This window comes from Uloborus diversus, chromosome 2 (genome assembly GCF_026930045.1).
Source record: "Uloborus diversus isolate 005 chromosome 2, Udiv.v.3.1, whole genome shotgun sequence".
NCBI classification, from domain to species: domain Eukaryota; kingdom Metazoa; phylum Arthropoda; class Arachnida; order Araneae; family Uloboridae; genus Uloborus; species Uloborus diversus.
The window spans coordinates 164,354,801-164,382,283 of NC_072732.1; the positions used below are offsets into that span (position 1 = coordinate 164,354,801).

The following is a 27,483-nucleotide window of genomic DNA, read 5'->3' on the forward strand; positions in this document are numbered from 1 at the left end:
TTTTTGTAAAATTTTTGACACAAACAAAATTGTTTATATGATGCTTAATTGAATTTCAGCAGGAATTTAGTTTTAAAAACTATTATATGAACCAGGAGGTCTATACTACTATTCCAATATGTTCAAAATTCATCACATGTATGTCGGTGGTTCTTCTTAAAATATAATTGGTACTTGGTAATTCCACCGAGTAGTGAAAGGCTGAGTACTCGGTAACTCGGTACTCGGCCGAGTAGTAAAAGGCCGAGTACTCGGTACTCGGCTACTCGGCCAAAGTGCTACTCGGTACGTCTCTAGTTTCTGATTTTTGTTATGATTATTTTTTTCAAAACTTCAATTATAGACTTATGATTGCACTATTTATATACAGTAGAAAGTTGAATGCATTCCTTTCAATAATTTTCATTGTATTCACATATTTACAATGTGCTTAAACTTTAGTATCACAGTGTAGTTTACTTGCTGTAGCAAGAAATAATTCTTGATTTTTGTTACTTAAAAATTAAAACTGTTAAATACACTGAAGGCTTAGTTTGCATGGGGCCTTACAAGTTAGTTCCTCCTCTCATCAATTTGATGTGAATTTTTGCACAAAATATTAATTCTCACATTAAAGAGGATTCAGGCTTATTATTCTGCTGCAATTAAGTTTATCTTTTGCTAGAAAAGTGCTAAATGTAGTTACTCTTGTCCATTTCTTTTTAACAAAAATATTTATGCTCTTTTTTTTTTCCTTTACAGATGAAGAATTTTTTTCTCTAATTTAAAATAGACAAATTTTTTTGGTTGTTTGTCATTGTATTTACATATTTTTTTTTTTATTTCCTCTATTTTAAGTCACTGTTTTAAATTAGTTTTCCTTCCAAGTCATGTAAAAGTCTTAATAATCCAATAAACTTAATCTGCAAAATTCAGTTTGCTCATTTGTCATTAATTGCCTAAAATAGAAGTTAAAACTCAGCTAAATGTTATTTAAAATATAACTCACTTTCCTGTAAACTAAGCTGAAATAAAATGGCTTATATTTTGCCTTCAAAGCTAAATTAAATTTCTCTCTTAAAAATAAAAAAAAGAAAATAAAAAAATCTTGTTTACATTTAATAATCTTTAAAATTAGTTAATTTAGAAGATACTCAGTATAAGTGCTTTTATTTTACCCATGAATAAATGGACCATATTTTCAGTTGATCTGTAAACTTTTTTACATTGTATAAAGTTCATATTTTTTAACGTTCACCTTTACTGATTACAGGCATATTCACACAGCCCCATAGAATGGAGTCAGGTTGATGATAATGATATTTTCTTGTATCACTGTCAACCAGCATCTGGTTTACTTGGGGGAAAAGGTTTGTTTACATAATTGTTTGTTATATTGTCAAACATTTCAATATTTTATACATATTTCAAGTTCTAGACACTGATAAAAAATTCAATAAAGTTCTTAAATATTTCTCAAATGTATTTATTGATTAATATTTCTTTTCACTTATAAAATTATTTTTAAAGCTTTTGGTGAAAGTTTTATTCTTATTTTTTTTTATGTTCATATTCGTCACTCTGTACTTATCTTCTTGAAAAAATCTTTTAGGTATTTCGTGCATTGTTCTTTCATTGGTGACAGGCCAAGGGGCTCCATATCAAACCCTTAACAATTTACCACCAGATCCTTCTGCCTATCAGGATGCTTTGTCAGAAAGTGAATTTGAAGACCTTACATCCACCGTGTTATATGCTCCCAAGAAAGAAAAATGTCCTGGTATAATACCCAATTATGTGACTAATAAATAAAAGTTCTTTTTAAATGCATAGTATCATGTTATCTTCATATATTTTTGTAAAGTTTTCCTTCTTTTCAATTCTATCTTTAAGGAACTATCTTTGCAAGTGCTGTCTCTTCATTCACTCAGTAAGCAAAAGATATGGTTTTAGGCATAAAAACATTGAATTACCATGTTGCCTAAAGACAACATGCACATGGAAAATGAAGTAAATGCTATAAGACTTCTGTTTGTTCTTACTCGTACCTTGTACCTATTGTATGCAAGCACATAGCAGTTTTTGCCATCTACTCCAAAAACCTCGAGTTCAGACATACTGTTCCATCTCACCCTCATTCTCTTTTCAAACTTAACAAACTCTTTTTACCCAAACACTTCTTCTTGACCACTCAAGGCTATGCAATTTGCATGTGCGTGCAGTCAAACATTATTGCTAAATTGAAAACAATTGAAATTAAATACAATATGTAAATTATATTAAAATGAATTATGTTTCAAATTATGCACCTTACATCTTGCAGAATATTTTTAATAATTTGAAAATCAATTGCAGGATACTGTTTAGATTTCTGCTGTGGGGTGCTAAATGTCTCATGGGTGCCAATCCAGGGGGGGGGGGGGGTTGGCACAAGAGTTGGGCAAATTTTACTTGCATTGACAATTAAAGATTAACAATTGATTAATTGGTAAACGTAACCACAACAACTAACAATTGATCAATTGTAATTGTGGAAAATTACAATTAACAATTAATTAATTGTTAATTGTAGTTTACTACAGTTAACAATTAGTTGTTAGTTGCAGTTTACCACAGTTAACAATTAATTAATTGTTAATTGTAGTTTACTACAATTAACAATTAATTAATTGTTAGTTGTAGTTTACCACAGTTAACAATTAATTGTTAATTGTAGATTACTACAATTAACAATTGTCGATTGTTCTGTGAATTTAAATTAAAACTAACTCATAAAAAAATTACTGGTTTTGTACAATATATTCTACAGACGACAGGTCTACCTGGGACATGGACGCTAAACGGGTACCATATTACTATCTATTTAAATACACATGTTAGCAACAAATAAAATATCTTTAAAATATCAGTAACTTTCAGTAAATTACCGCCCAATAGCCAGGTTTAAAGCAGAAACATATGAAATACTCAAGTTGAACAGAACCATTGCCTCGGTCACTCGTCTGGTCCGCGCTAATTCTATATTAACTACCAGTTTGTTTGGCACTCTTGGCTTCCTTAAGAAATTTTCAATCTCCAGCACAGAGTCTTTCTTGTGCCGGGCTAATGCGTGCTAGCACGGAACTGACTGAGCTGGCGGCGAATTTCACGTATCAGTAACAAAATTACGCGCTATAAATCTTATGGCTCCAACAAAATATCTTTAAAAAAAGGTATATTTCAAATAAAAATTAATTTTTTTTCCTGTACTAGTAAAAGTCCGAAGAACATCTGAGGGAAATTACACAAATGCATCTTAATTACACGATTAAAAAAAAATTAAGCAGCGATCTCTGAGATCTTACGTCCCCTGTTATGTCCTTCGTTCTGTCCCCCCCCCTGGATTCCCCCCCCCCAGGTTAAACTATAAAACAATGATTTGCACAATTTTAAAACACAAACATTTACGTGTGGAAAAACTTGCCAAGACGAGAATAGTTCACACGGCGAGCGAGCAATCAACACTGAATGAAAATACGAATTCGAATAATACTTTGAACTCTGTACGCTGCGCTGTACCAATTGATACATTAAGTTAACTGTTAGTTTTAATTGTTTCATAAAACAATTTAAAAAATTAATTGCAATTATTTTAATTGTGAAAAGCAATTAATGTACATTAATCTAATTAAATTAATTGCAAAGTACAATTAACAGTTTAATTGCAATTACTTTTTTAGTCAATTAACAAGGCAATTGAAAAAATAATTGATTAATGCCCAACACTGGTTGGCACCATGGCACATACTGCACCATTGAAATTTTTTGGGAAGGGGGCTGTTTTGAGGGATATTTTTCACTTTTTTTTGGAGGAAGGTTTCTTTATGATATATACGGGGGTGAACCCAGGGGCGGCATTTCAACATTTCATTCGGGGGGTCGAGTTTCTTAAAACTGAGTTACCTCAGTGTGGAGCAAAACACACATTGGCTAGCGGGAATGGATCATAAAATGAGCTTAATATTAATGAAAATTAGGGTTTAAGAACAATTTAAACTTGAATCTTTTTATAAAGTTTTAATGCATGATTTTTGGAATTCGGAAGAACACGAAATCTTGTTACTAATCCATCAATGCCCAGTGTCGGGCTTTTTTTCCAGTAAATTGAAAGCTTTTTTTCCCCCATTGTTCTTCGAAAATAATTCTCTAATCTCCTAAGATACGAAAATGATCTTTCTTCACTAGCCGAGCAGATTGGAATAGTTAAAAAATAATTGAAGTTACAAAGTTATGTAAGAACACCCTTCGCATTCTGCTCTTCAAAATCACCCAAGCAGAAACTTTTAACATTAAATCGTGTGTTAATTTCATAATTATTTAATTTCATAATTTTCATAAAATATTAAATCAATGTCACGACTTAACATCATATGGATTGATATCAAATCTTCTACATTCTTTTTTTCCTTTTTTTTTTTAAATATAAAATTGACTTGGAGAACTTTTTTTTTTCTTTTGAAAAGTTCCAGTCTTGGTTGAAATATACATCTGTACAAAAATTATTAAGTTTAAGCTGCAAATTGAACTAAAGCTTGAACAGTTCGAAAATTAAGGTTATCGGATTGAAGATGTTTTGATAGAGCAAAGCATTGTTCAAAAACTCTCTACAATACACACAAAATAACTAAAAGTTTAAACGAAGTCCTGCATGTTAAAAGACATCAGCCTTTTCACCATTGAAAGAGTCATTTCCCAGTAATTCTTTCGGGCGTCAAATCACTACTCTGAAATTTTAAGAAGGGTATTTATGATTATTTATGATTTTAACTCTTGAGTTTTGAAGACCATCTTGTGTCACTCCGAGATTGCATAATTAAATAGCCCCAGCAGAAAAGGTATTTGTTGATGTGCGATAGATATATATATATTTTTTTAAGCGTATTTTTAAGAAGTTTCTACGAAAGTATATTATTCATTGAGTAGCTGAAATGTGGCTTCTAGCAGAAGATAGCGATGAGGAGTCATTAAACAAACATGCAATTAAAAACATGAGAGTAACAATGAATGCGAAATAGCAAGGAATTTTCTTGTGAAAAATCATGCAGGCACACGGGACTCTCATATTGAATGCTCCACCGTTATGCTAAACACACAAGTATGAAATATTTAGCCTGTATGAGAAGGTTACTTCTTTAGTGAAAATAAAACATGACTCTCCATTAGTGTTTTCTGTTCTGAAAAGGTCGGCATTCAGCAAATGCTTCAAGAAACTCCCAAGCCGTTATTCAAATAGCCGAAAACACTTGCGCTCTTGTCTGGAAATGTATTCAGTTTCATCAATTTTTTCTGAGAATCGGCGAAAATTTTTCTTGTGAACATTGATTTGCGATTTACATAAATTGAATTTATTAATTTTTAACCTTCTGGTCGAAAAATTTGGGGGTGCGACCGCCCCCTCTCGCCCCTCCCAAATGCCGCCCCTGGGTGAACCCTTGCTCTTGGAGAGGGGGCATCCCTGAAATGTCTTACCTATGAATGAGAGTTATGTTCCTTATCAGCTTTACCTTTTTTTTTGTAAGATCTAATGTTGTTATTTTTTTTTTTAATTTCTTATCTACTGAATTACTTCATTTAACCAGACACTTGTTTACTGGTTTCTTAGTGTGATTGATTATGTAAAATCATACCTGTACCGTATTTTTTGTGCAATTTTTATTTGTTTGATTTTTTTTTTTTTTTTTTTGTGCAGTGTATGAAAATTTTAATCATATTGCAGCAAAGTTTATGAATTTATCAAAAAAACATGTGCAAGTTGATAACTTTAATTAACAAAAGTGTGCTACAAGAAAGTCGGAAGGGGGGGGGGGGGGCTCAGTTTCAACGCGCAGACTGCAGCATTGAAATTTTGAGGAGGCATTCTTGGGGAGTGCACCCTTGCTCTTGGGAGGAGGGGCACCCCTAAGAAAGTTCATGTTTTTTCTGACCACAAGTGGTAATGGTTATACGTTATAAAAAGTTTGCGTTAAATAGGTACAAATGTGGTTGTAAGGAGCAAAGGGATGTAAGTGAACTATTTAAAGTTTTGAGGAAAACCTGTTTGAAGTTCAGATCCTAAGTAGGCTTTCATTAAAATTTTTTCCTAAATCCTGCTGCACAGCAGCACCTACCAGGGATATTAGTTCTATCTTTTGCCCCGAAGCAGAGGAGAGGGTCTCCTACCATTTGTACTGGTTATATCAAAAATTTAAATTTTTGTCCTTACATCCCTTTGCTTTTCACTGATTCAAATGTAAGTAGAATGCTTCGAAATGTTCGCATGTGTGTTTTCTAAATCAGATTATAAAAGGTCTGGCAAGATTCCAAGTAGCTGCCAAGTCTTGTGTCTTAATTTCGTTGAAAAGAGAAATTCCTAGTTATTGTATAAGGTTTGAGATATTTTCTACATGAGGCTTTTTTATGCAGTTCCTATTCACTGCATTAAAATAAATAACTGTGTTGCCAAAGCTTTTCACGGGTACTCATGAAATTGTGAACTTTTTTTTTCATACAATTCCTATCCACCACACTAAAACAGGTTTGAGTGTATCTATGTTTTTGTGTGCATTAATAAAATGAATTCAATTTATCCTGGCAAATGTCAGTGTTTCTAAAATACGGAGCCAAAAATAAGCACATGAACTGTTTTCTATAATTGGAGCAAACCTAACCGTATAGTGTCATAATGGCAGAATTAGGATCTGTTAGTCTTCACAATTTTTCTTTCTTACGTGTACCCCAACTATAGTTTTCTTATTTTTTTACTAAAGTGAAAAAAAAAAAACTTTGCTTATTTTTAATGAGCATATGATTTGTTTTGAAACTTTCTTTATCTCTCTCTATCTTTTTTTTTTTTGTGTGTGTGCAAATAATTGATTCCTTACCCCTTGTTTCCCTCTTTCAGGTCCTGTTGCTCTAATCCGATTTCAGATTTGGAGTGTTGGAAAAGATGCCAAGGAACTTATAGAAAATCGTCTTGCTAGCGCAGTCCGTCATGCATTATGGGATATTTTGATGGAATATCATGCTTTAACCTGTCCCATTTCCGACTTTTCCTATCTGGATGATTCTTCATGTTACAGTGAACCAACCACACCTATTAAAGGTATTTCCCATTCTTTGCTTTCTAGGTCTTCAAATGAATTTCAATAAACAACATTATTTGCTTATTAATACTTCTGTTCACTAAAAAAAAAAAAACTTAATTTTCAGCATAAATTTTTAGTGCAAAATTTATAATGTTGCAATTTTCTTCACTAATAAAATATTTATAGGGAAATAGACTTTCTCTGGTCAAATTGAACCATAACGGAAACAAGTTGGGGGAAATCTATAATTGCTATAATAGATAATATAGGGTCTGGTGGGGGAAAGTGGTCAATGGGGTAAAGTGGTCATAATTCAAATAAATGGCTATAGCTTGGAAATTAATGTTCAAATAAATGTGAAAATTTTATTTCATTGTAGTGCATTTATAAACTATATTTTGAATACAAAATTTTACAACTGGCAAAATTTTATTTGGTAAAAAAAAATATTTTGTGTAAATATGAAATTTTTTAAAATCTAAACACCTTTTTTAACTTCCTTGGGAAATTTTGTTTGTTAGAATTATGAACAGATTGACTGCACAGGAAGCTTCCTACATGTCTCAAGAACTCTTACTCATTAGCAGTTAGCTGAATCTATTTTTAATAATTTGTTAGAACAATTTAAGTACGATGGGGTAAAGTGGTCATAATATTAGGATTAACGAATATTGTTCTTCTAAAGTCACTAAATCTTTAAGTTTAAGGCAGATATAAATTAAATATTAATTTCACTTAATATGTATTGGTTTTACAATAAACAGGGTTAAATATACGAGTATATGCGTATGTATACGCAAATACACTTGTAGGAACGTATATATACGTATTCACATAAATGCACCAATAAACACGTATTTGGGTATCTGCAAGTATTTTTTATCTATACAGATATACATTCGACTATACGCATATATTCCCGCTTATATGCTCGTATATATACGAACAATTATATACTCAGGGAGACACGTATATACGCGTACGTACTCGAGTAGACACTTGCATATAAGCATATGATATATATGTATACAGGGTGAGTCTAAACTCTTGGTCAAATTATTAAAAGGTGTTAGACGGGAGGATAAGAAGCAATCATAAGAATCATAAGAAACATCCAGAATCAAACTCAAAGCTGACGCGCTACATGCATGCAAAGCCAGAATGTTGGATATAATTTGAGGTTAATAGCCTACAGCTAAGCTGAAAATTAGGCAACTCATTTCCAACTGAAAATTTGAGGGAGTGGTCTGCCCAAAGAAAATAAAACATGAATCATTCTTTACACTAAAAACCATTTATTTAACATATATTAAGAAAATAATTACAATACAATGATTTGGTTCTCCGAAGAAAAATTAAAAAAGAGATCTTACAATAAGTCCATGCAGGTATCAAAAGTCCTGTCGATGTTCCATAGTGACACCTCACAGGTAGATGGACGGCATAGCAATTTCCACCAGAATTGCAGGCAGGTCAGTTCATACCTTGTGAGCAAAGTTCACCACATCAGGAAAAAAAATATCGAAGATGGACACAATCCTCTTTCCTCGGAGACCAAACGACCCACATCAGGGAAAAATATCGAAGATGGACACAATCCTTCTCCTCGGAGACCAAACGTCCCACATAGATTCAATTATAACTTTTCACTTTTATAGTCGTCATAGCAGCACGCGCTTTCCAAACTGAAGACATCAGCAGTGAATTATTCAGAAAAGATCAGACCTCACCTGAGAGGCCAGTAGCAAAAAAAAACTTATGATAACATAGACGAACACATTTACAAACACCAACAATACAAGACGAGGAGACGAGTAAAAGAAAAGTAGCAGTGCGATCGAGCTATGGCCGGTCTGCGTATTTATAGCCAGATCCGACCTTGCACGTAACAATGTGACGTTACATTATTTGCATATTGCAAGAACAACACAACTCGGAGAAAACACAGCTTGCAGGTTGCACAATTCTTATTTAATTTGACATTCAGCACTTAACACCTCAACATGGTTTCCTCATGTGATCGACATGTGCTCTGTCGGAAATTTACCGACGTCTGCCGAATGACGGCAACCAATCATAGCGTGCCACATATTTTTCCGAACACTTCCGATTCAAACTCGGACATTTGAGTGTCGGTGGCAGGTGGATGGGATTTCCCGCGCAAGGTTTTTCCCCGGAATGGCAAAAGGTAAGTCACAGAATGTTTTTTTGAAAACAATATTGGTGAAATCCTTCAAGAACCAAAAATAAAGGCATTTAGCCCAACAAGTTCCCCCCTCTTGAAGGAATTTCATCAAAAACAACATTTATATACATTAAAAAACATTTAACTACATTCATATTATATTTACAAAAGATACATTTGAAAAATAGTTCAAAAATTTGATACGCCCCCCTCATTTAATCCCAATTAAATATATTTTTACAAAGTTTATTTAAACAATTCTTAGATAGGGGTTTAGTGAAAATGTCCGCGATGTTTACATTTGTCCTCACATATTTAATCAAAAACATCTTTTGCTCAATTAAATTTCTTAAAAAATGGTACCTTACATCAATGTGTTTTGTACGGGAATTCTCAATGGGAGACTTAGAAAAATCAATTGTTGCAGTGTTATCACAATAAATAACTGCATCCCTAAGCTGGAGGTTTTCAATATTTAATTCACTTATTTCTGTAATTATCCTCTTCAGCCAGACCATTTCTTTTGCAGTTTCACCAAGTGAAATATATTCTGCTTCCATTGTGGATAACGCAACACATTTATGTTTAAATGTCCTCCAATTAATTGGGACACGATCAATACACAAAATTGATCCTCCCATTGAGACTCTATCTTCCCGATTAGCGGCGTAATCGGAGTCGGAAAATCCCCGTACATCTACACTATTGATTGAGCTTAAATTTAGTTTGTATGATATTGTATACTTTAAATACCCTAGCAATCTTAATAGAAAATCCCAATGCTTCCGTCCGGGATTTGCTTGAAATTGGGAGAAAATATTCACCGCATAAGAGATGTCAGGCCGGGTCTTTCCCGCTATGTATGCCATACAACCCAACAAATTTCTGTATGGGAGCTTTTCTGCTTCCCTTTTTTCTTCCTCAGTTTTCGGGCAGTCGTCCTTCGACAAAACTGTACCCTTTGAGATTGGGAGGGTTGAATTTGGCACATAGTAATCGGAGAATGACCCCAAGACCTTCGAAATGTAAGAGCTTTGGTGAATAAAAAGATTATTTTTATCTTCCACAAATTCAATCCCCAGGAGCTTTCTGGTTTTCCCCATTTCTTTAATATCATACATACTTTTAATTTCATTAATTACCTTTTTAATTAAATTTTCATTTTTTGCTAGAATTATTATATCATCTACATAAATAAGAAGAAAAGTGTTTTTGTCTCTATGATATACACAATTACATCCTTTTAATTTTTGAAAACCAAAACCACGAAGAACACTGTCTATTTCTAAGAACCAGTTTCTTCCGGACTGGTGTAGTCCATAGAGAGACTTCTTCAATTTACAGACAAAATTAGGGTGGCTTTTACTGACAAAACCCTCTGGTTGTCTCATGTAGATTTGTTCCTCTAAATCAGCATATAAGTAAGCATTTTTTACATCAATTTGTGAGTGACACCATTTTAAAAGACATATAAAAATAGAAAAGAAAACTCTCACAAGTGAAAACTCAATTACTGGACTGAAAACTTCAGAATATGACTCAATTGACTGACGGTCCCCCCTTACAACTAATCTGGCCTTGTATCTTACAATTTCACCCCTGTCATTTACCTTGAGGTCGTAGACCCACCTGTTTCCCAAAATTGGTTTCCCCTCTGGTGGGGGTGCAAGGTCCCACACCTCTCTTTGGTTAATGACATCTAATTCAGACTCCATACCCAGTTTCCAGTTGTCCACCTCGGGGGTAGCGATACATTGCCTATACGAATTCGGTATAGAAATTTCTACTAAACTTGCTTCTTCACTTTCTCCCGAACTTTCACTGTCGTCACAGATTTCCCCTATTATTGGATTTTTAGATGAAAAGTCAAAAAGTTTTGGTTTATACTCTATTTTATTTTCACTACAATATTTTAAAACCTGTTTTAGTGAATTTAATCTTACTTTATTTTTACCGGCAATTGTATAATAAATATCAGTCCTGTTCCCGGTCTTTCTCTTTTTGGCTTCTCTAACCCATTTAATTTTTTCACAGGGAGTTTGCTCAACGCTCTCCTGGATTTCCTGTTCAAGTTGAACTTCACTTATAGGCCTGATAAAGTTAAATTTTCTCTCATTTTTATTTTGGACTTTTAATTCCCCCCATTTTTCATTTTCATTAAACTTGACGTTAATAGTTTCTGTGACTGTTCTGGTTTCAGGATCCCAGATTCTGTACCCTTTGGTACGTAAGGCGTATCCGACCATAATCCCCTTGGTAGCCCTCATATCTAACTTTTTTAGTTTAGACTTAGGCTGACCTACATAGGCAGTACACCCAAAAATAGGTAGGTGCCTCACTGAAGGTTTACGCCCAGAAAACAGCTCAAAAGGGGTCTTGTCCATATTTCCTATTACTGTCCGATTCCTTACATAATTAAAACAAAGAGCGGCTTCAGCCCAAAACTCATCCCCCAATCCAGAATCCTTGAGCATAGACCTCACACCATTCATTATGGTCAAATTGTATCTTTCTACTACCCCGTTCATTTGCGGGGTGTAGGAGTTGGTACGCTCTATCTTTATTCCCTGATTGGTGAGATAGTTCTCAAAATCTTTGTTAACAAATTCTGTTCCATTATCGGAACGGATAGCCAAAATTTTTGAGTTCAGGAATCTTTCAGTCCTTTTTTGAAAATTTACAAAAACATTAAATGCCTCACTTTTTCTCTTAAAAAGAAAACATATGACTTTCTTGAGAAATCATCTATGATTATAAAAATATATTTCTTTCCCCCCAAGGACTCGGTCTGAAGGGGTCCCATCAGGTCCATGTAGAGCAATTGAAATGCAGAGCTAGTACGTCTTTCTGGCATAGATTTAAACTAGCACTTCCTCATTTTTCCCAATTGACAAGGGTCACAATTGGGTTTTTGCCCCTTCTTAATCTCTAGTCCTTGGACTGCACCAAGTTTACTCGTTTTGGTGATACTTTCCATATTTATATGGCAAAATCTCCTATGCCATTTTTCCATATCAACACTGACCATATTGGCCCCTTCAGACGGGTCCTTGGTCTTAAAAACTTTGGTATAATTAACATTTTCACAATCAATATAAAAATTTGGTTTAACATGATAAAGTTTATTTATTAAATTTGCTGTAAATAATTTAACATTTTCTTGGTTAAAAACGCAGATCTTTCCGGGCAACCATTTGAGCTTATAGCCCTGTCTGTCTATACAAGAACCAGAAATTAGGTTGCGTCACAGTGTTGGAGCATAGAAAACATTATTGAGGGTGATGGTAACTAATTTTCCATCTGATTCAATTTTAAAAATCACTTTCCCAATGCCCTCTACTTGGCTCTTCACGTTTCCTACTGCTACCTCCATTTGTGTATTTTGTACAGGCTCTAGCTCGGCAAACAATGACTTATCTCGACAAAAATGAGATGTACTGCCGCTATCCAATAGCCATGTATCCTCACATTTTGGGTAGGTAGTATTTGCAGAAATTTCGTTTTCATTTACTGAACAAAACATTCCTGCCTGAGGGTCTTCTTTGGTTTTTAATTTAAAATTCTTATCCTGTTTTACTTTGTTACGGCTCCAACACTTCGACGCAGTATGCCCTTTCTTTTTACAAATGTAACAAACTTTATTTTTAGCAAGAAATTTACTCCTACCATTTGCCATTCCGGAGTTTCCGGGTTTTGAAAACATTGCCGAATTTTCTACATTAGGCTCTTCGGCCACATACCTAATCCTGCCTTCCTCAGCCAGTAGTTCGTCTTTTACTTTCGAGAAAGTAAATCTCTCTTTTTCCCATCTGTAGATGGCTTGAACAATACTGCTGAAATTTGGAGGTAAATGCCGTATCAATTGAAAAGTTCTGAGTTTTTCTTCCATAATATATCCATTTTCGACTAATTGGTTAAAAATCCCCCCCAACCTTGCAGCGAATAATCCCACCGTTTCACCTTCTTGCATTTTGCAAGAGAAGTAGGATTCCCATAGTGCGGCTACTCTGGCCAAAGATGGGGGTTCAAAATTTGCCTTAAGGGCTTTCCAAGCTTCACTAGGATCTTCCAAATTATCAATTAACCTTTTTATATCCTTTTCTAAGTTTAAATAGATGATGGCTAAAGCTTGGCCACATCTTTTTCTGTCAGCACTAGTTAATTCCCCTTCTGGTTTCTTTTGGGTAATCTCCCATAAATCCCTTTCTATGAGCATCATTTTTATATCTTTGGACCAGGTAGCCCAATTATGGGAGCCCAACTTCTCAACATTTCTATAATCTTTCTCCATAATAAAAAATGATTCAATTTTCTACGGGAAGGTCAACCACACGACTCTGCTACCACTTGTTGGATATAATTTGAGGTTAATAGCCTACAGCTAAGCTGAAAATTAGGCAACTCATTTCCAACTGAAAATTTGAGGGAGTGGTCTGCCCGAAGAAAATAAAACATGAATCATTCTTTCCACTGAAAAACATTTATTTAACATATATTAAGAAAATAATTACAATACAATGATTTGGTTCTCCGAAGAAAAATTAAAAAAGAGATCTTACAATAAGTCCATGCAGGTATCAAAAGTCCTGTCGATGTTCCATAGTGACACCTAACAGGTAGATGGACGGCATAGCAATTTCCACCAGAATTCAGGCTGGTCAGTTCATACCTTGTGAGCAAAGTTCACCACATCAGGAAAAAAAATATCGAAGATGGACACGATCCTCTTTCCTTGGAGACCAAACGACCCACATCAGGGAAAAATATCGAAGGTGGACACGATCCTTCTCCTCGGAGACCAAACGTCCCACATAGATTCAATTATAACTTTTCACTTTTATAGTCGTCATAGCAGCACGCGCTTTCCAAACTGAAGACATCAGCAGTGAATTATTCAGAAAAGATCAGACCTCACCTGAGAGGCCAGTAGCAAAAAAAACTTATGATAACATAGACGAACACATTTACAAACACCAACAACACAAGACGAGGAGACGAGTAAAAGAAAAGTAGCAGTGCGATCGAGCTATGGCCGGTCTGCGTATTTATAGCCAGATCCGACCTTGCACGTAACAATGTGACGTTACATTATTTGCATATTGCAAGAACAACACAACTCGGAGAAAACACAGCTTGCAGGTTGCACAATTCTTATTTAATTTGACATTCAGCACTTAACACCTCAACATGGTTTCCTCATGTGATCGACATGTGCTCTGTCGGAAATTTACCGACGTCTGCCGAATGACAGCAACCAATCGTAGTGTGCCACATATTTTTCCGAACACTTCCGATTCAAACTCGGACATTTGAGTGTCGGTGGCAGGTGGATGGGATTTCCCGCGCAAGGTTTTTCCCCGGAATGGCAAAAGGTAAGTCACAGAATGTTTTTTTGAAAACAATATTGGTGAAATCCTTCAAGAACCAAAAATAAAGTCATTTAGCCCAACACAGAAACTGGTGGATGCAAAACATGTCACAAATTTATTAAACAAAGACAATTTTACACAACATTTTAGGTTTTAAGAAAATTTTAAAGTTATTGATGAAATTTGCGGCAGCTGTAATACATGCATCGCAATCATTCTGTTGCAATTACGAGACTTTTGAAAAACTTTCATCAGTCGCTGCACCTTCGTTGCGATGCGTGTATTAGAACTACTACAGGCCGTAACTTTTAACAACTGCTCTAAATATGTCTTAAAAACTAAAATGTCGGGTGAAGTCATCTTTGTGTAACAAATTTGTGACCTGTTTTGCTAACGTCAGTTTCTGACCTTTTGTGCATGTAGCGCGTCAGCGACCATAAGTTCCTTATGATTCTTTGCTTCTTATCCTCCCCTTTCACACCACTTAGATTTTGCAAAAAATCTTGGATTCATTCTGTAAACATACATGTATATTAGCGGATATACTCGTGGATATACGTGGATACATGTACTGGTGTATACACGTAAATGCACGTATATACGTCTAACAGGTATAGAATTGTGTTTACACGTAAACATACGAATATACTCGTGCTTTCATATATATTTACGTGAATAGACACGTACAAACACGCACTGGATATATCCACGAATTAACTCGTGTATACTCGTATAAGTATGTATGTACACTTTTATATGCGTATATGCGTCGACTGTACACGTATATACTCAGGTATGCATGCATATACTCGAAATACAAGCGCAAAACACGCATTTGATGTTCTTTTCTACGCTTTACTCGCATATACACGTGATACGTATATACTCGTGTAGGCACGTATACACTCCTATAGGTAATCACGTATACATGCGTGAGTATATACGTGTATACACTCGTGTATACACGTATATACTTGAGTAGGCATGTGCATGCATCTGATGTATACATGTATCTATTCATATATGAACATGTTTACTCATGTCTACACGACACGTATAGTAGACTCGTGTACACCCGTATGTACTCGTACATATACTTGTAACTATAAAAATAACCGAAATATACAAAAATTAGGGTTATTTGTAATGGTTTTGCAGTTTTTTTAAACTATGACCACTTTCCCCCATCCCATGGGGTAAAGTGGTCATAAATACAAAGGGAAATGAAAGCGTTATAAAACTACTTAAGTTCAATATTTTTTTCCTGAAATGCAATGTACCGTGTTCTTTAATAATGCAATTTAAAATAACAACAAAAAAAGATGAAGTGTTTAAAGAATTTATTGTTTTTATTATCCACCTAATTTGAAAACCTACGATTTTATGACCACTTTACCCCACCAGACCCTACATCATGATCCACTGAATTGCATGACTAACTGAAGTGTAATCAGAGCAATTCAATCACTTTAACTCTCTAATAACCAGCCAGAAGACTGCTCTCAGCAAAGAACCCCAATTACACTATTTATGATTTCATAAGTTTATCTAAAGGATACTAAAAATCTCTTATATTTTATTATGTCTTCTTTTTGCATGCATTTTTGCCATAAAAACTCAAGTCTAAAACAAAATTTTGTGCCACATATTTAAGTATTGTCAGTTATTTGGAATAGTATTTCAAAATAGTTAAATGTTGATAATAAATCTCAAGTGCTGGACTAATGCATTATTTTCAAAATATGTTAAAAATTGCCTGACTTTTTTAAAATTATATATATATATATATATATATATATATTTGTAATGCATAATTTTATTTGTAGTGCGAAGAGCTGGTACTGCTGGAATTGATGCTAACCTCCAGTCAAAAGATTTTCATCCTTCTACAAGCTTTCAAACTTCCAAAGAAATGTCTTCTTCTGTTCCTGACATTAGCACCAAAGTACATTCTCCACCTTCAATGTTAAAAGAGATTTCTATTTTTAAGGTTAATATGAACAACTTTTTAAATATTTTTGAGTGTATTTTTTGAATGATGGAATTAAGAAAAAAAAAATACTAAGCACTTTTCATAATGCACTCAAAAGGACAAAATAACTTTTCTGGGTCAGAATTCAATCAGTTAAAAATTTCAAGAAAATGACACCATGAACAAAGGAAAGTGCGGCTCAAGTCATGAAGAGAATTTCTTATCATTACCTAGCTTTCAATCATAACTTTGAGTGTTGAATAGTGATGTAAAATACCCGGGTATTTATTTTTCGGGGTAAATACCCAAAACGGGTATTTACCCGGGTATTTATTTTAAAAATTTATATTCAACTAAAAGACTTTTCTGTATGTATTCTACTATGTATATTTATACAAACCATATGCAAAATAATAAATTTTTACCCAAAAATTGTATTTTGACCACATATTTAAAGAATTATTGATTGAAACACAACTTAGCAATCTAATATGATATTCACATTTAATGTGTTGGATATGCCTAATCAATGTTGATAGCCAAATTTCAGATATAAAAAGCAATTCTACAAAAAGTAAAAAGATTAACTATAACTTAAAAGTAAAAAAAAAAAAAAAAGCAAACATCAATTGAAGCAGTGAGAAGCAAAAGGATGTAAGTGAACATTTTCAAGTTTTGAGTAAAACGCATTTAAAGACAACATCCTAGGTAGGCTTTCATTGAAATATTTTTCTAAATCATTCCTTTAATTTAAAAAAAATATAATGATAAATTAAATTTTTATATTTTTACTGTTTAATTTTACGGTTTATGTTTTAAAAAGAAAATCACCTTTTTATACCACCTAAATTTTTTTGCAAAATGCTCAATTCCTAGGGGATTTACCCTGCCTTCGGATAAATACCCGAAAAAAATATTTACCTTCCCACCTTACATCACTAATTGCGTGTATTAAAAATAGTTTGAATAAATTTTCATCATGAAGTACTGGGGAGCAAATACAAATGAGCAAGGCAATAGAAAAAAAATTTCAACTTTTCTTTTTTGCTTATTAACATGAAAACTGTTTCTATATTTGCCACGTTATCACTTAAACAGCAATAAAATAAATAAATAACATCATAGTGTCTTAATAACTTCTCAGTTTATTCTTCCAAACATCCCTCATGTTTAATGTTTTTTTTTTTTTTTGGATATGACTAACCAAGATTGTGATTTTGAAGTCCTGAAGTTCATCAATGAATTGCTTATACTTCTCCAATTATGGCATTGAAAAGAAGGATTCTTTGGTTCACGATATGTTTTTTTCATAATTTAATCAAGTCTTTCAATAAAAAATATTATAAACTGTGTAATACATATGTATGTATCAGTTTTACCAATTATTTCATATTTAGATTTAAAAAAAAAAAAAAAACATTCACTTTCTGCATTGTTTTGTAAAATACCCAGTTTTTGGGTATTTATCCAGGCCTTAGGTAAATACCCAAAAAATATTTACCTACCCACTGGGTATTTACCCAGTTCACGTCACTAGTGTTGAAACATGCATATTTATTTCTTTGCTTATTTTTCTTACTGGGAAAGTTTGATTTGAAATGACTTGAACCGCACTTTTCTTCATTTGTGGGGTCATTTTTTTGGAATTGTGAAAACAACAGTAATACTTAAATTTTCTTTTCTGATTAGTGTAAATGTATTTCAGAAATAGAATAATGTTACCATCAAAATGTCACCTCCTTTTTTCATATAAACGCTCTGTACTAAAATGAAGAAACCTATAAATGTGTCTAAAACTTAAAGCAGTTGGCACAAAAAATTGATCCTTGTTCCTCTCCGGGATTTATTTGTTTGCTAATTTAAATAAAAGCCATTTAAATATTAAAGGTGTCCCAAACTAATTTATGTTTCAAAATATACAAGTTACTCGTGAAAATGTTCCTAATATGTCTCTATTAGCCCTGTTATTGATTATTGGCATAGATGAGAGCAATGATAGGGAATGTATTTCATGCTTGCTCCAAAGAAGCCATCATTCAAAATTTTCATTATTATTACTATTAACATTACTGTTGAAAGGCAACAAAATGTGTAACAATGTGTTTTATATTTTAATATTGATTAATATGAAATTTGCTGTTTTCCATCCTGACCAAAAAATTCATTTATTTTAGAATTTTAAGTTTCAACGTTAAGTTGTACTTTAAGATTAAGCAAATCATTCGATGAAATCCAGAAGTTTCTAAGTGATCTAGTTGCTGAGGTATAAACAAAAGCAGACCTCAGATTTTTCCGTGACAATCGGGCCAAGTATAATAAAAGTGCTTAAAAAAGAACTTTTTTCAATAGAGAAGGACACATTTTGTTTTAAAAATTATGAATTACTGATGAATAAACATTTCATTGGAATCAATATGTGTCGCTAATTGTGCTTAAGGACTGTGATTTTGCAAGAATTAAAAACGACAGTGGGGAACACGAATAGGAGGAGGGGGAATTTTTTTCTCCTTTTTGAGAGGTTCTCAAGTTCTCATTCTTGAGAGTGAGGCATCCTACATGTCTCCTAACTTGCGTCCGCTGCTGAGGAAAAGTCCCTAGTTAATCTCCATGATGACAAGTATGGGGGATCTCAGGGGTGCCAATACAGGGCAAAAAGTGCTATTCAAATACTGTTTCTGGAAATCATCAAAATTTAATTGCATTATATAGAAATAGAGTCCATGTTCTTCATAAAGTTCATGTAATGAAACAAGGATCTAATATAGTTAGAATCTTAGTAGGGTGCTTTGTGCAACAATTGATACTCCTATCAAAATTATGCACGAAAGTAATTCACAAGATTAAAATCTGAATATTTCAAGTAAGAATATATATTATGTATCCATCAGTAGCATAACTAGGGATTGGCAGGAGTGGCTCTCGCCAGGGGCGCAGCAGCCAGGGGGGTGACATTTCGACTGATCAAAAAAAAAAAAATATTTCCGAGGTTTTTTTTTAATTATTATTATAAAATTTGAAAAATGGCTTCAAAATTTTTTCAAAAACTCAGAAGAAAAAGAGCTAGAGGGCTGGTATATATGATCTACTGAGAAGGAACATTGGGCATCATTGAAATCAATTCTAAAAAAGAAAATAAGAAAAAAAATTACAATGCTCCCTCCTATTTGTCGAATCAATTAATCAAAATGTTCCACAAAAAAAAAAAAAAAAGAGAGATCACAATGACCTTCGGTGACTTCCCATGTGGGCGACCCTGGAGGGAGGAGGGGCGCAATTTCTTTAGTTTGCCATGGGCGCTAGACCCCATAATTACGCTACTGGTATCCATACCATAAATTTTTGAAGTTAGAACTGTTTCTGCATCAACGAAATGATTAATATCTTCAAATGATAGATTGAAACATTTACTATACTTTTCAATTTGTTTTATGAAAGATTGAAGAGAAATAATTCTTTAACAATTTCCTTGAAGGGTTATTAGCATGCTTTTGCTCAAACATGCTCTTTTATTATATTTTTTCCCATTACCAATAACATTTTTTTTAATATATTTTTTTTTCTAGTTATTTACATAATGTTTTCTTTTAGTTTGGAAATGGTCCTCAATCAGCAAAGCCAGAATTCTACACAGAAACATCAACTCCAATGACCTCAGTGTCCCCCAAATCCCCAAAGATTGATAAACAAAGCCTCAATTCTGCATTTCACACAATCATGAAACCATTGCTGCACTTTGGCGATAGACTTGGTACGTTTTGTGTAATGTAATTTTTGAACTACTAGTTGATTTTACATAATGGGACAGAAACAAGTGTTTTTTTTTGTGTGTGTGTGTATGTGATATCTGACTGCTTTTTGATCATGCCCATATTTATACTGTTTTGGTTACATCCTTGTGAAAGCATAAAACATTTGTTACCGCTGTTGAAGTTTATTTGTATTGAATTTTTTTTTTCATAGTATTTATGTAAGTTTGAGCTCTTAAGATTTTGAGTAGCATATAAACTCGTGAAAAAACGCTCTTTTATACTGAAATCATTATTTTTGAGACCGTTTAATTAAGTAAGATTATTAGATCTCATAGTTTTCTGACATGAGTCTAAAACTACACCATGTAGAACATAATTACAGCTCTTGCTCAAAGTTATTGACTCAGGCGTTATAGAGTAATTGACCTAAAACTTTGATTCTTGTTGTTTCAAATTATCATTTTTGAGACCGCGTAATTAAAAGTTGATTAGTTGGCATGATTTTCTAAGCTAGACTTTAAACTACACTACTTAGACTATTAACTACAGCATTTCCCAAAGTTGTTGGCCCGTCGCGATCAAAGTTATTGACCTCTCAACTTGGCCATCTTTAAAAAACCATCAACTTTGAGGCCGTTTAACTACTGAAGCCAAGAGAAACGAAAGCTATTTTATATTTTCCTGAGTACTATACTGTGGTGAGTAGTTGAAGTGGTGACTAGCAGAAGTGCAGGATAATTCATGTTCTTTTGATTGTGAAACATTTATTTGTGTGCGAAATAGTACTTTAATACTCATTGTAGTTTAACTTATTACTGATGTGCAAATGTCTTGATATATTCTGAGTATTAGGTTCAAAATTTGTGAAATGATCTATATAATGCCAAAATCTGTGTAACACAGAAGCTCTGGTCCCAAGCTGCGTCTTATAACGGTCTTCTACTGTATTGATTTTTCAGCTTATTGATAGATCAACTTTCTATGAAGTGTATTAAACCAAATGGGTAAAGTACTAATTAAATAGAAAAGGGCATGTTGGAGCTCTATTTAGGAATTATAGGCTAAAAGAGTAGCTCAGGTCATTAACAATTGACTTTGTTTGGATCGATACAACTAATTTCCACTCTCTTTTCAGGCTGTCCTGCTTTGTTGAAGCATACATATGTTCTACCTTCAAGACATTCCATTGTGATTGTTTCAAAAGAAATTCAAAATATTATTAAAACTGTTCTTCGTGATATATTTCCAAAAGTTTATGTACAAGCATCAAGTGGTGCAAATGCAGATTATGAATATATACCATTTAGCCCATATGCTGTAAGTACATAAATAATCATACTTTTAAAACAAATTTTACTTTAAGTTTATAATTTTTCTCAAGTTTAAATTTTTGATCTGTTTGAGGACAGTGAGTGTGCTTTCGATGTTGAAAAGAAATATATACTAGAAAAGAATAGTTTCCTGGAAAAAATTCACGGTTTTAAAAATTATATTTAAAACCCAAAAAGGTTCAAAAATGTTAAAAAATTTCTTCAGAATGCTTCTTTTTAAAAAAAAGAAATGTATGCCAAGTATTGAATTTTATAGTTAAAAAACTACAATGTATAAGCAACCAGAATTTTCTCCTTTGTTTAGGTAGGGAGGCCATAACTGTCCTTACACATTGGGGAATGTGGGACAAAGTGGAATGTCAAAATATTTACTCATTTTTTAGCGCCTCTTGTCTAGTAGCATTTTAACTAAGGTGTAGCACAACTAAGGTCAAAAATTATGTTTGTTATTTTAAAACAATAAAGTTCTTGTTGTCAACATATTTAATACTAGTGGTATCCGCATGGTTTTGCCTGTAGTAGAAAATTAAAAGGTCATTTGGTTTGCTTGCATATGTACAAATAATGGATGATGAATTTCTCGCCAATTGGCTATGTTCATTTGCTCTCCCATTCAGGACCGGATTTTAAAGTGTGGAGGCCCCGGGGCAACGAAGGAATGGAGGCCCCTAATCAGGGTTCGAAAAGATCATATTATATTTTCGAAAATATCCGATACTTTGATATATATCCGAATATTTTGATATATATATGTATATCCGATATTTTCGATCAGCATTTTAATAGTAAACGCATCCTGAAATTACTGCTATTTATTTTTTTATATTATTACTATTATTATTTATAGGGGAGAAAAAACTTAAAATTTGCTGACCCGTGAAAGTTAGGATATTTTGAAAAAAAATTATGATGGGGGCCCCTTTGTTGTGGAGGCCCCGGGACAGTAGCCCCGTCTGCCCTCCCCTAAATCTGGCCCTGCTCCCATTCCACATCATGATAATTTCGTAATTTACTCGTCCATCTTATGATAATTTTGCTCCGGAAAATGTTCGTAAAATTGAAATAGAAAAAGAACAAAATCGAATTTTTGAAAAATTGCTTCGAGGTGCACACCCCCATGCTGCAAACTAACTTTGTGCCAAAGTTCATGAAAATCAGCCGAATGGTCTAGGCGCTGTGCACGTCACAGAGATCCAGACAGAGAGACTTTGAGCTTTATTATTAGTATAGATTAATTGAGACTTGCTATATCAAGCTTATTTTGAATGTTTTGTACAATTAGTCGAGTTCATGCAGGGCGAAGTGAAATAATTTCTTTTTTTTATTCAATCATTTATTAAATCCCTTACGTGTTCTTTTGTTAATTTTTCATTTACTTTCCTTCATTTACTTATTTCTTCATTCAGTCACTTATTTTCTTATGTGAGCTAAGGGTATAAATTTGATATATTTTCTGGAGGGGAAAGCAACAAAATACATACAGAAATGCATAAGTACAGAGCTGCCACTGGCAACTAAAAAAGCAACTTAAGTTACTATTTTGATGCTAAGGCGACTATGGCAACTATTTAAGTAAAAATATGAGCAAACATGACTATGTTATGGAACATCTTTTTTTTTTAGCTGAGGGTTATAAAAGTTAAGAACTTGAAATGTAACATCATATTCAGGATCAGAAATGTGTGATGTTCTCATATTTTTTCAAAAAGGATCATGTTTGAGATCACAACTTTTGCGAAAAGTTCGCGCTCTCTACTACATTTGTTAACTATAATTTGTATTCAAAATAGATGTCAGTAAATTTTTGCTTTTTTATTTTTTTTAGCCTTATTACATTCAATTTTTGAAATAACGGGCCCTTTTTCATGTGATCGGAAATATTACAAATGAGGTGTTTCTGGCGCTTTTTATTCAGTCATTTACTTTTGTTCCTTATTTATATTTGGGAAGCATGAAATTGTGCCAGAATGCGCTAGCTCTTGTTTCTTTACTGTTTATTTAAAACGTTTAGACTAAAATTTGAAAAGCTTTTTTAAATTTTTTTTATTTTTAAATTTTTCCAAAGGATGTTCAGGTCCCGGCGTATAAGTCTAGCTTCTATTTTGAATGGTCCCGTTAACATATCACGCAGCCAAGATATGTATATTTGTCGAAGTGTTGTTACATTATTATTGTGACAATCATGATTTGCCACACCTGCTTTCTACTGCCTTTCACCCTCCATGCAAGAGGTACCTCTATCCCAGCGGCCGCTTTTTCTACCTTTCAGGGTTTCGACCACTTGTAACTGCAACCTTACAGTTAACTTACACATTCCGGCATGGCTTGATTTTTCATTCGAAAAAAGTTCGTGGAATTTGTGCAAGAACGTAGTTTGCAAGGTTTTCCTCGACTCCCCGGCACTTTTTAGTGTTCGGGGTTCATGCACACAAAATTGGTGACTCTTTCAAGTTTTTTCTGCTGCTCGAACCACCTGCTGATGTGAGCTTCAACTTTTCTTCGTGTCTTGAGCTTTCTGCTAAAACAAGTAGGAAGGCATATTTCTTCAATCTACAAATGCTGATGTCCTAGAGATGCGGACGAGGAACTGAGAAGAAGGTGATCTACAGTTCTTGGAAAATTCTTGTACATCTGATGAGCATGACAACCAAGATGTGAAATCCCAATGCATCCAAAAAGTGGTTCCTAATCTAGTAATAAAACGCAAGCAACAAGTATCACCAACAAATTAATAAATCGTGTGTGGGGCGATTTATGATTTTTATAAATAATGATGTTTGTGTCTTCAAAATTGTGATTCACCGATCCATGTGCTTCTGAACATAAAAATGTCGTATGTTTCTTTCTGTAATGTTCTATCACTTTTGCATTAATATTTTATCCTAGAAATTGTAAATTGAAATTTTGATTACACACCATGTTACACATATGTATCACATCACTTCAATTTTTTGCTGATCTGCAAGGTTTTTTAATTAATATTTCTTAAAAATGATCCTTATACAATATTATGTACTTATACCGCTATACTATTAGGTCATGCATACTAGTGTTTATATAATGTATATAAACCAGCATTTATGTTTCTAAGCCCTCTCTTTATCATTATTCGAAACCCTTCTGCAGCTTATCTTTAGTACTCCCTCACCACATTATCAATTATGATATATATACTATTTTTTAAAAAAAATAAGAGACTGTTTTGGAAACTATTTTCTGCATCCGGCGACTAATTTGGGGACTTTTCCTTATTACAGACTGCTAAAGCAACTATTTATGAGTGAAGCACAATGCTAATCCTGTAAGTTCATTATGTCTCTAAAATGGGGGGGGGGGGGACTGAACCTCTGACCCCTAAATAAGTCCTGTAGTAGTCCTGCTCTAACCCCCAAAACGTACTCATAGCATTGAACGTCTACTCATTAGAACATTACTCGAAGAATGATTAGAATTCAGCGGTCTGAAATAATTAGTTTAATAAAACTAATTTTAAAATATTGTGAAGGATGATTAGAGTTAACTAATGGTGCGAAATATTTTTTATGAATGAAAAAAATAACTTATTTAGTTATCGATGAACTTTCTGTTTAAACTTAAAATATGATCAGTGTATCTTTACTAATATTATAAAGAGAGAGGGCGGATTTTTGTGTGTTTATATGTTCGAGGTAATTTCCGGAACCACTGCACCTATTTGAAAAATTCTTTCACTACATGAAAGGAGCTTTCTTACTGAGTAACATAGGCTATAATTCGGAAAAATCCGATAGATAGTTTTTTTTTAATTCCAATTTAGGCCCAAAATTTCACGTAAATTGCCTATTATTGGCTATTAAAGGGGTGAAAAATTACTTGCACATATTAATATTTTATATCGTTGAAAAGGGTAGAATTTTCCGCGTTCTAAGCAATTTGTTTCAATGCTCTAACTTTATTATGACGGGAGCAATTTGCATTTTAATCTCGAACTTTTTTAGGCTTAGCTGAAATTTTGGCAATACTTTCTTCATTAAATCTATCAATAAAAAGTGAAGAAATTGTCCCAGAGTTTTCTTTTTGACACCGTTGGAAAAAGCGACATTTTTTACTCCAGAATTATCTCGACCTTCGGTCGAAAAAGTAACCTTCTATCTCCAAAGGAAAAAAGTTACAAGCCGTTAAAAATAAAGTTTGAATAAATCTAATCTCCATTAAAATTACTGATGTTTTGTTTTGAATTGCCATGGTTACGTCTTTTAGCTTCGCTTCATTTTAATATATTAAAGGTCCACAAACTTGGCCCCACGGAATTTAAGCAATGGGGAAATGTTTTCGCCAATTCTGCATATTTTACAATTTACGTTATGATAATTCCCGCAGACAATGTAGAAATTGCGGGAAGAGTTTGAAAACTAAGAGACTTAGCAATTTTCCCAATTGTCGCCAAATTTGGGGACGCCAGAGACCAAGGGCCAAAGTTCTTCGGTCTTGGCCTTGCTGATAGTGGCAGAAGCAAACAAAATGGGGTTGTTTCCTTCAGTCAAAAGAAGTACTTTTAGTCACTGAAATTTTTTTTAACAGAACGGTTCAAACACTTGATAGTTTATCGAATTTTTTTAACTTTACAAAGTTTGAACAGAACAACGTCTGTCGGGTCCTCTAGTTAGTTTATAAAAAAATATGTATTTTTTATATTTTCCAGAATGCTGGTGGTGAAATAGAGGAATCCAAGCCAGGAACTGTTAAAAATTTCATCATAATTGGTAGAAATGAAAAGCAGTGGAAAGCCTACATGGGACAAGGAGATTTTTTGAAATTTCAAGAAATAAATAATGAAAGTAAGTATTTCTATCATTTCTTACCTTAAACTATTAAAGTACATTAAATACATGAAAATAAAGAAATAAATAAAATGCAATAGAAGCAGATGAGTATAGAAAGGAAATTCTAAAGTTCATATTTTTTACGTATACTATATATATATTGTTTAATTTGGTGACATTTTACTCTCTGCTATTAAAAATTATCTTTTCATGTGTATGTCTGACTCTTTGCAATCAACAAGTTACTAAGCTAAGTTTTAGATAACAGACTGAAAACTTAGTACTGACCAGTGTGGTGCAAACATTTGATTGGTTGAGGATGTGCACCTATTTTAGTTCCTTTTGTTTTTAAAATCACTTATAGACCTACCTAACCTACCAGATAGATTGTTACCTACCTAACACAAATTTTTGATATAAATTCTCTTTTTTGAAGAAAGAAAAAAATCTTACAAATTTGAGATTTATGTACCGTCCAAAAGCTTACATTTTTCTGTGTAAGCTTATTTATTTATTTGTTTAATTTTTTGTTGTAGATTCTAAGTTAATTAGAACAGTAATAATAACTGGTTTTAGCACAAGCAAGCAAGGCTTAGTAGTAGTTCAAAAGATTCTTTATATTTATGTGGTACATAGTTTGAAAGTAAGGGTTATGTAACACAACTTGACAACTTATTCTTCTTTTGATAGTTTCTTACTACACTAGTCTTCTGTTTTAAGTATACAAGGACTCACTTGCAATCTCACCAAAACAGATCACAAGTTTGAATTCATGTGCTATGTTTAAAAGGACTTAACTGCTTGACTTGGCGATAATCTTTGCTACTTTAGGTGACATCATCGCAGCTTGCTGATTTATTTATTTATTGAGTTGCTATTATATGATAGTCAGAGGTAAATTGTATAAAACTGACAAGGCACAAATATATATTTTTTTGAGAAGATTTTAAATTTGCTCTCCTTAGGGATACATTTTTGGCTCTTTGTGTTTCA

At 33.3% G+C, this 27,483-nt stretch overlaps 1 protein-coding gene across 1 annotated transcript in view; it reads left to right on the top strand.

Moving 5' to 3' along the window:
• LOC129216641 (KICSTOR complex protein SZT2-like) overlaps positions 1 to 27,483 on the top strand; it is a 152,530-nt gene that overhangs the window by 93,693 nt on the left and 31,354 nt on the right. Inside the window, 7 exon segments of the mRNA XM_054850858.1 lie at positions 1,253 to 1,349; positions 1,592 to 1,759; positions 6,899 to 7,099; positions 16,463 to 16,626; positions 20,197 to 20,356; positions 21,493 to 21,674; positions 26,370 to 26,505. Of these exon segments, the coding sequence (XP_054706833.1) occupies positions 1,253 to 1,349; positions 1,592 to 1,759; positions 6,899 to 7,099; positions 16,463 to 16,626; positions 20,197 to 20,356; positions 21,493 to 21,674; positions 26,370 to 26,505 (1,108 nt within the window).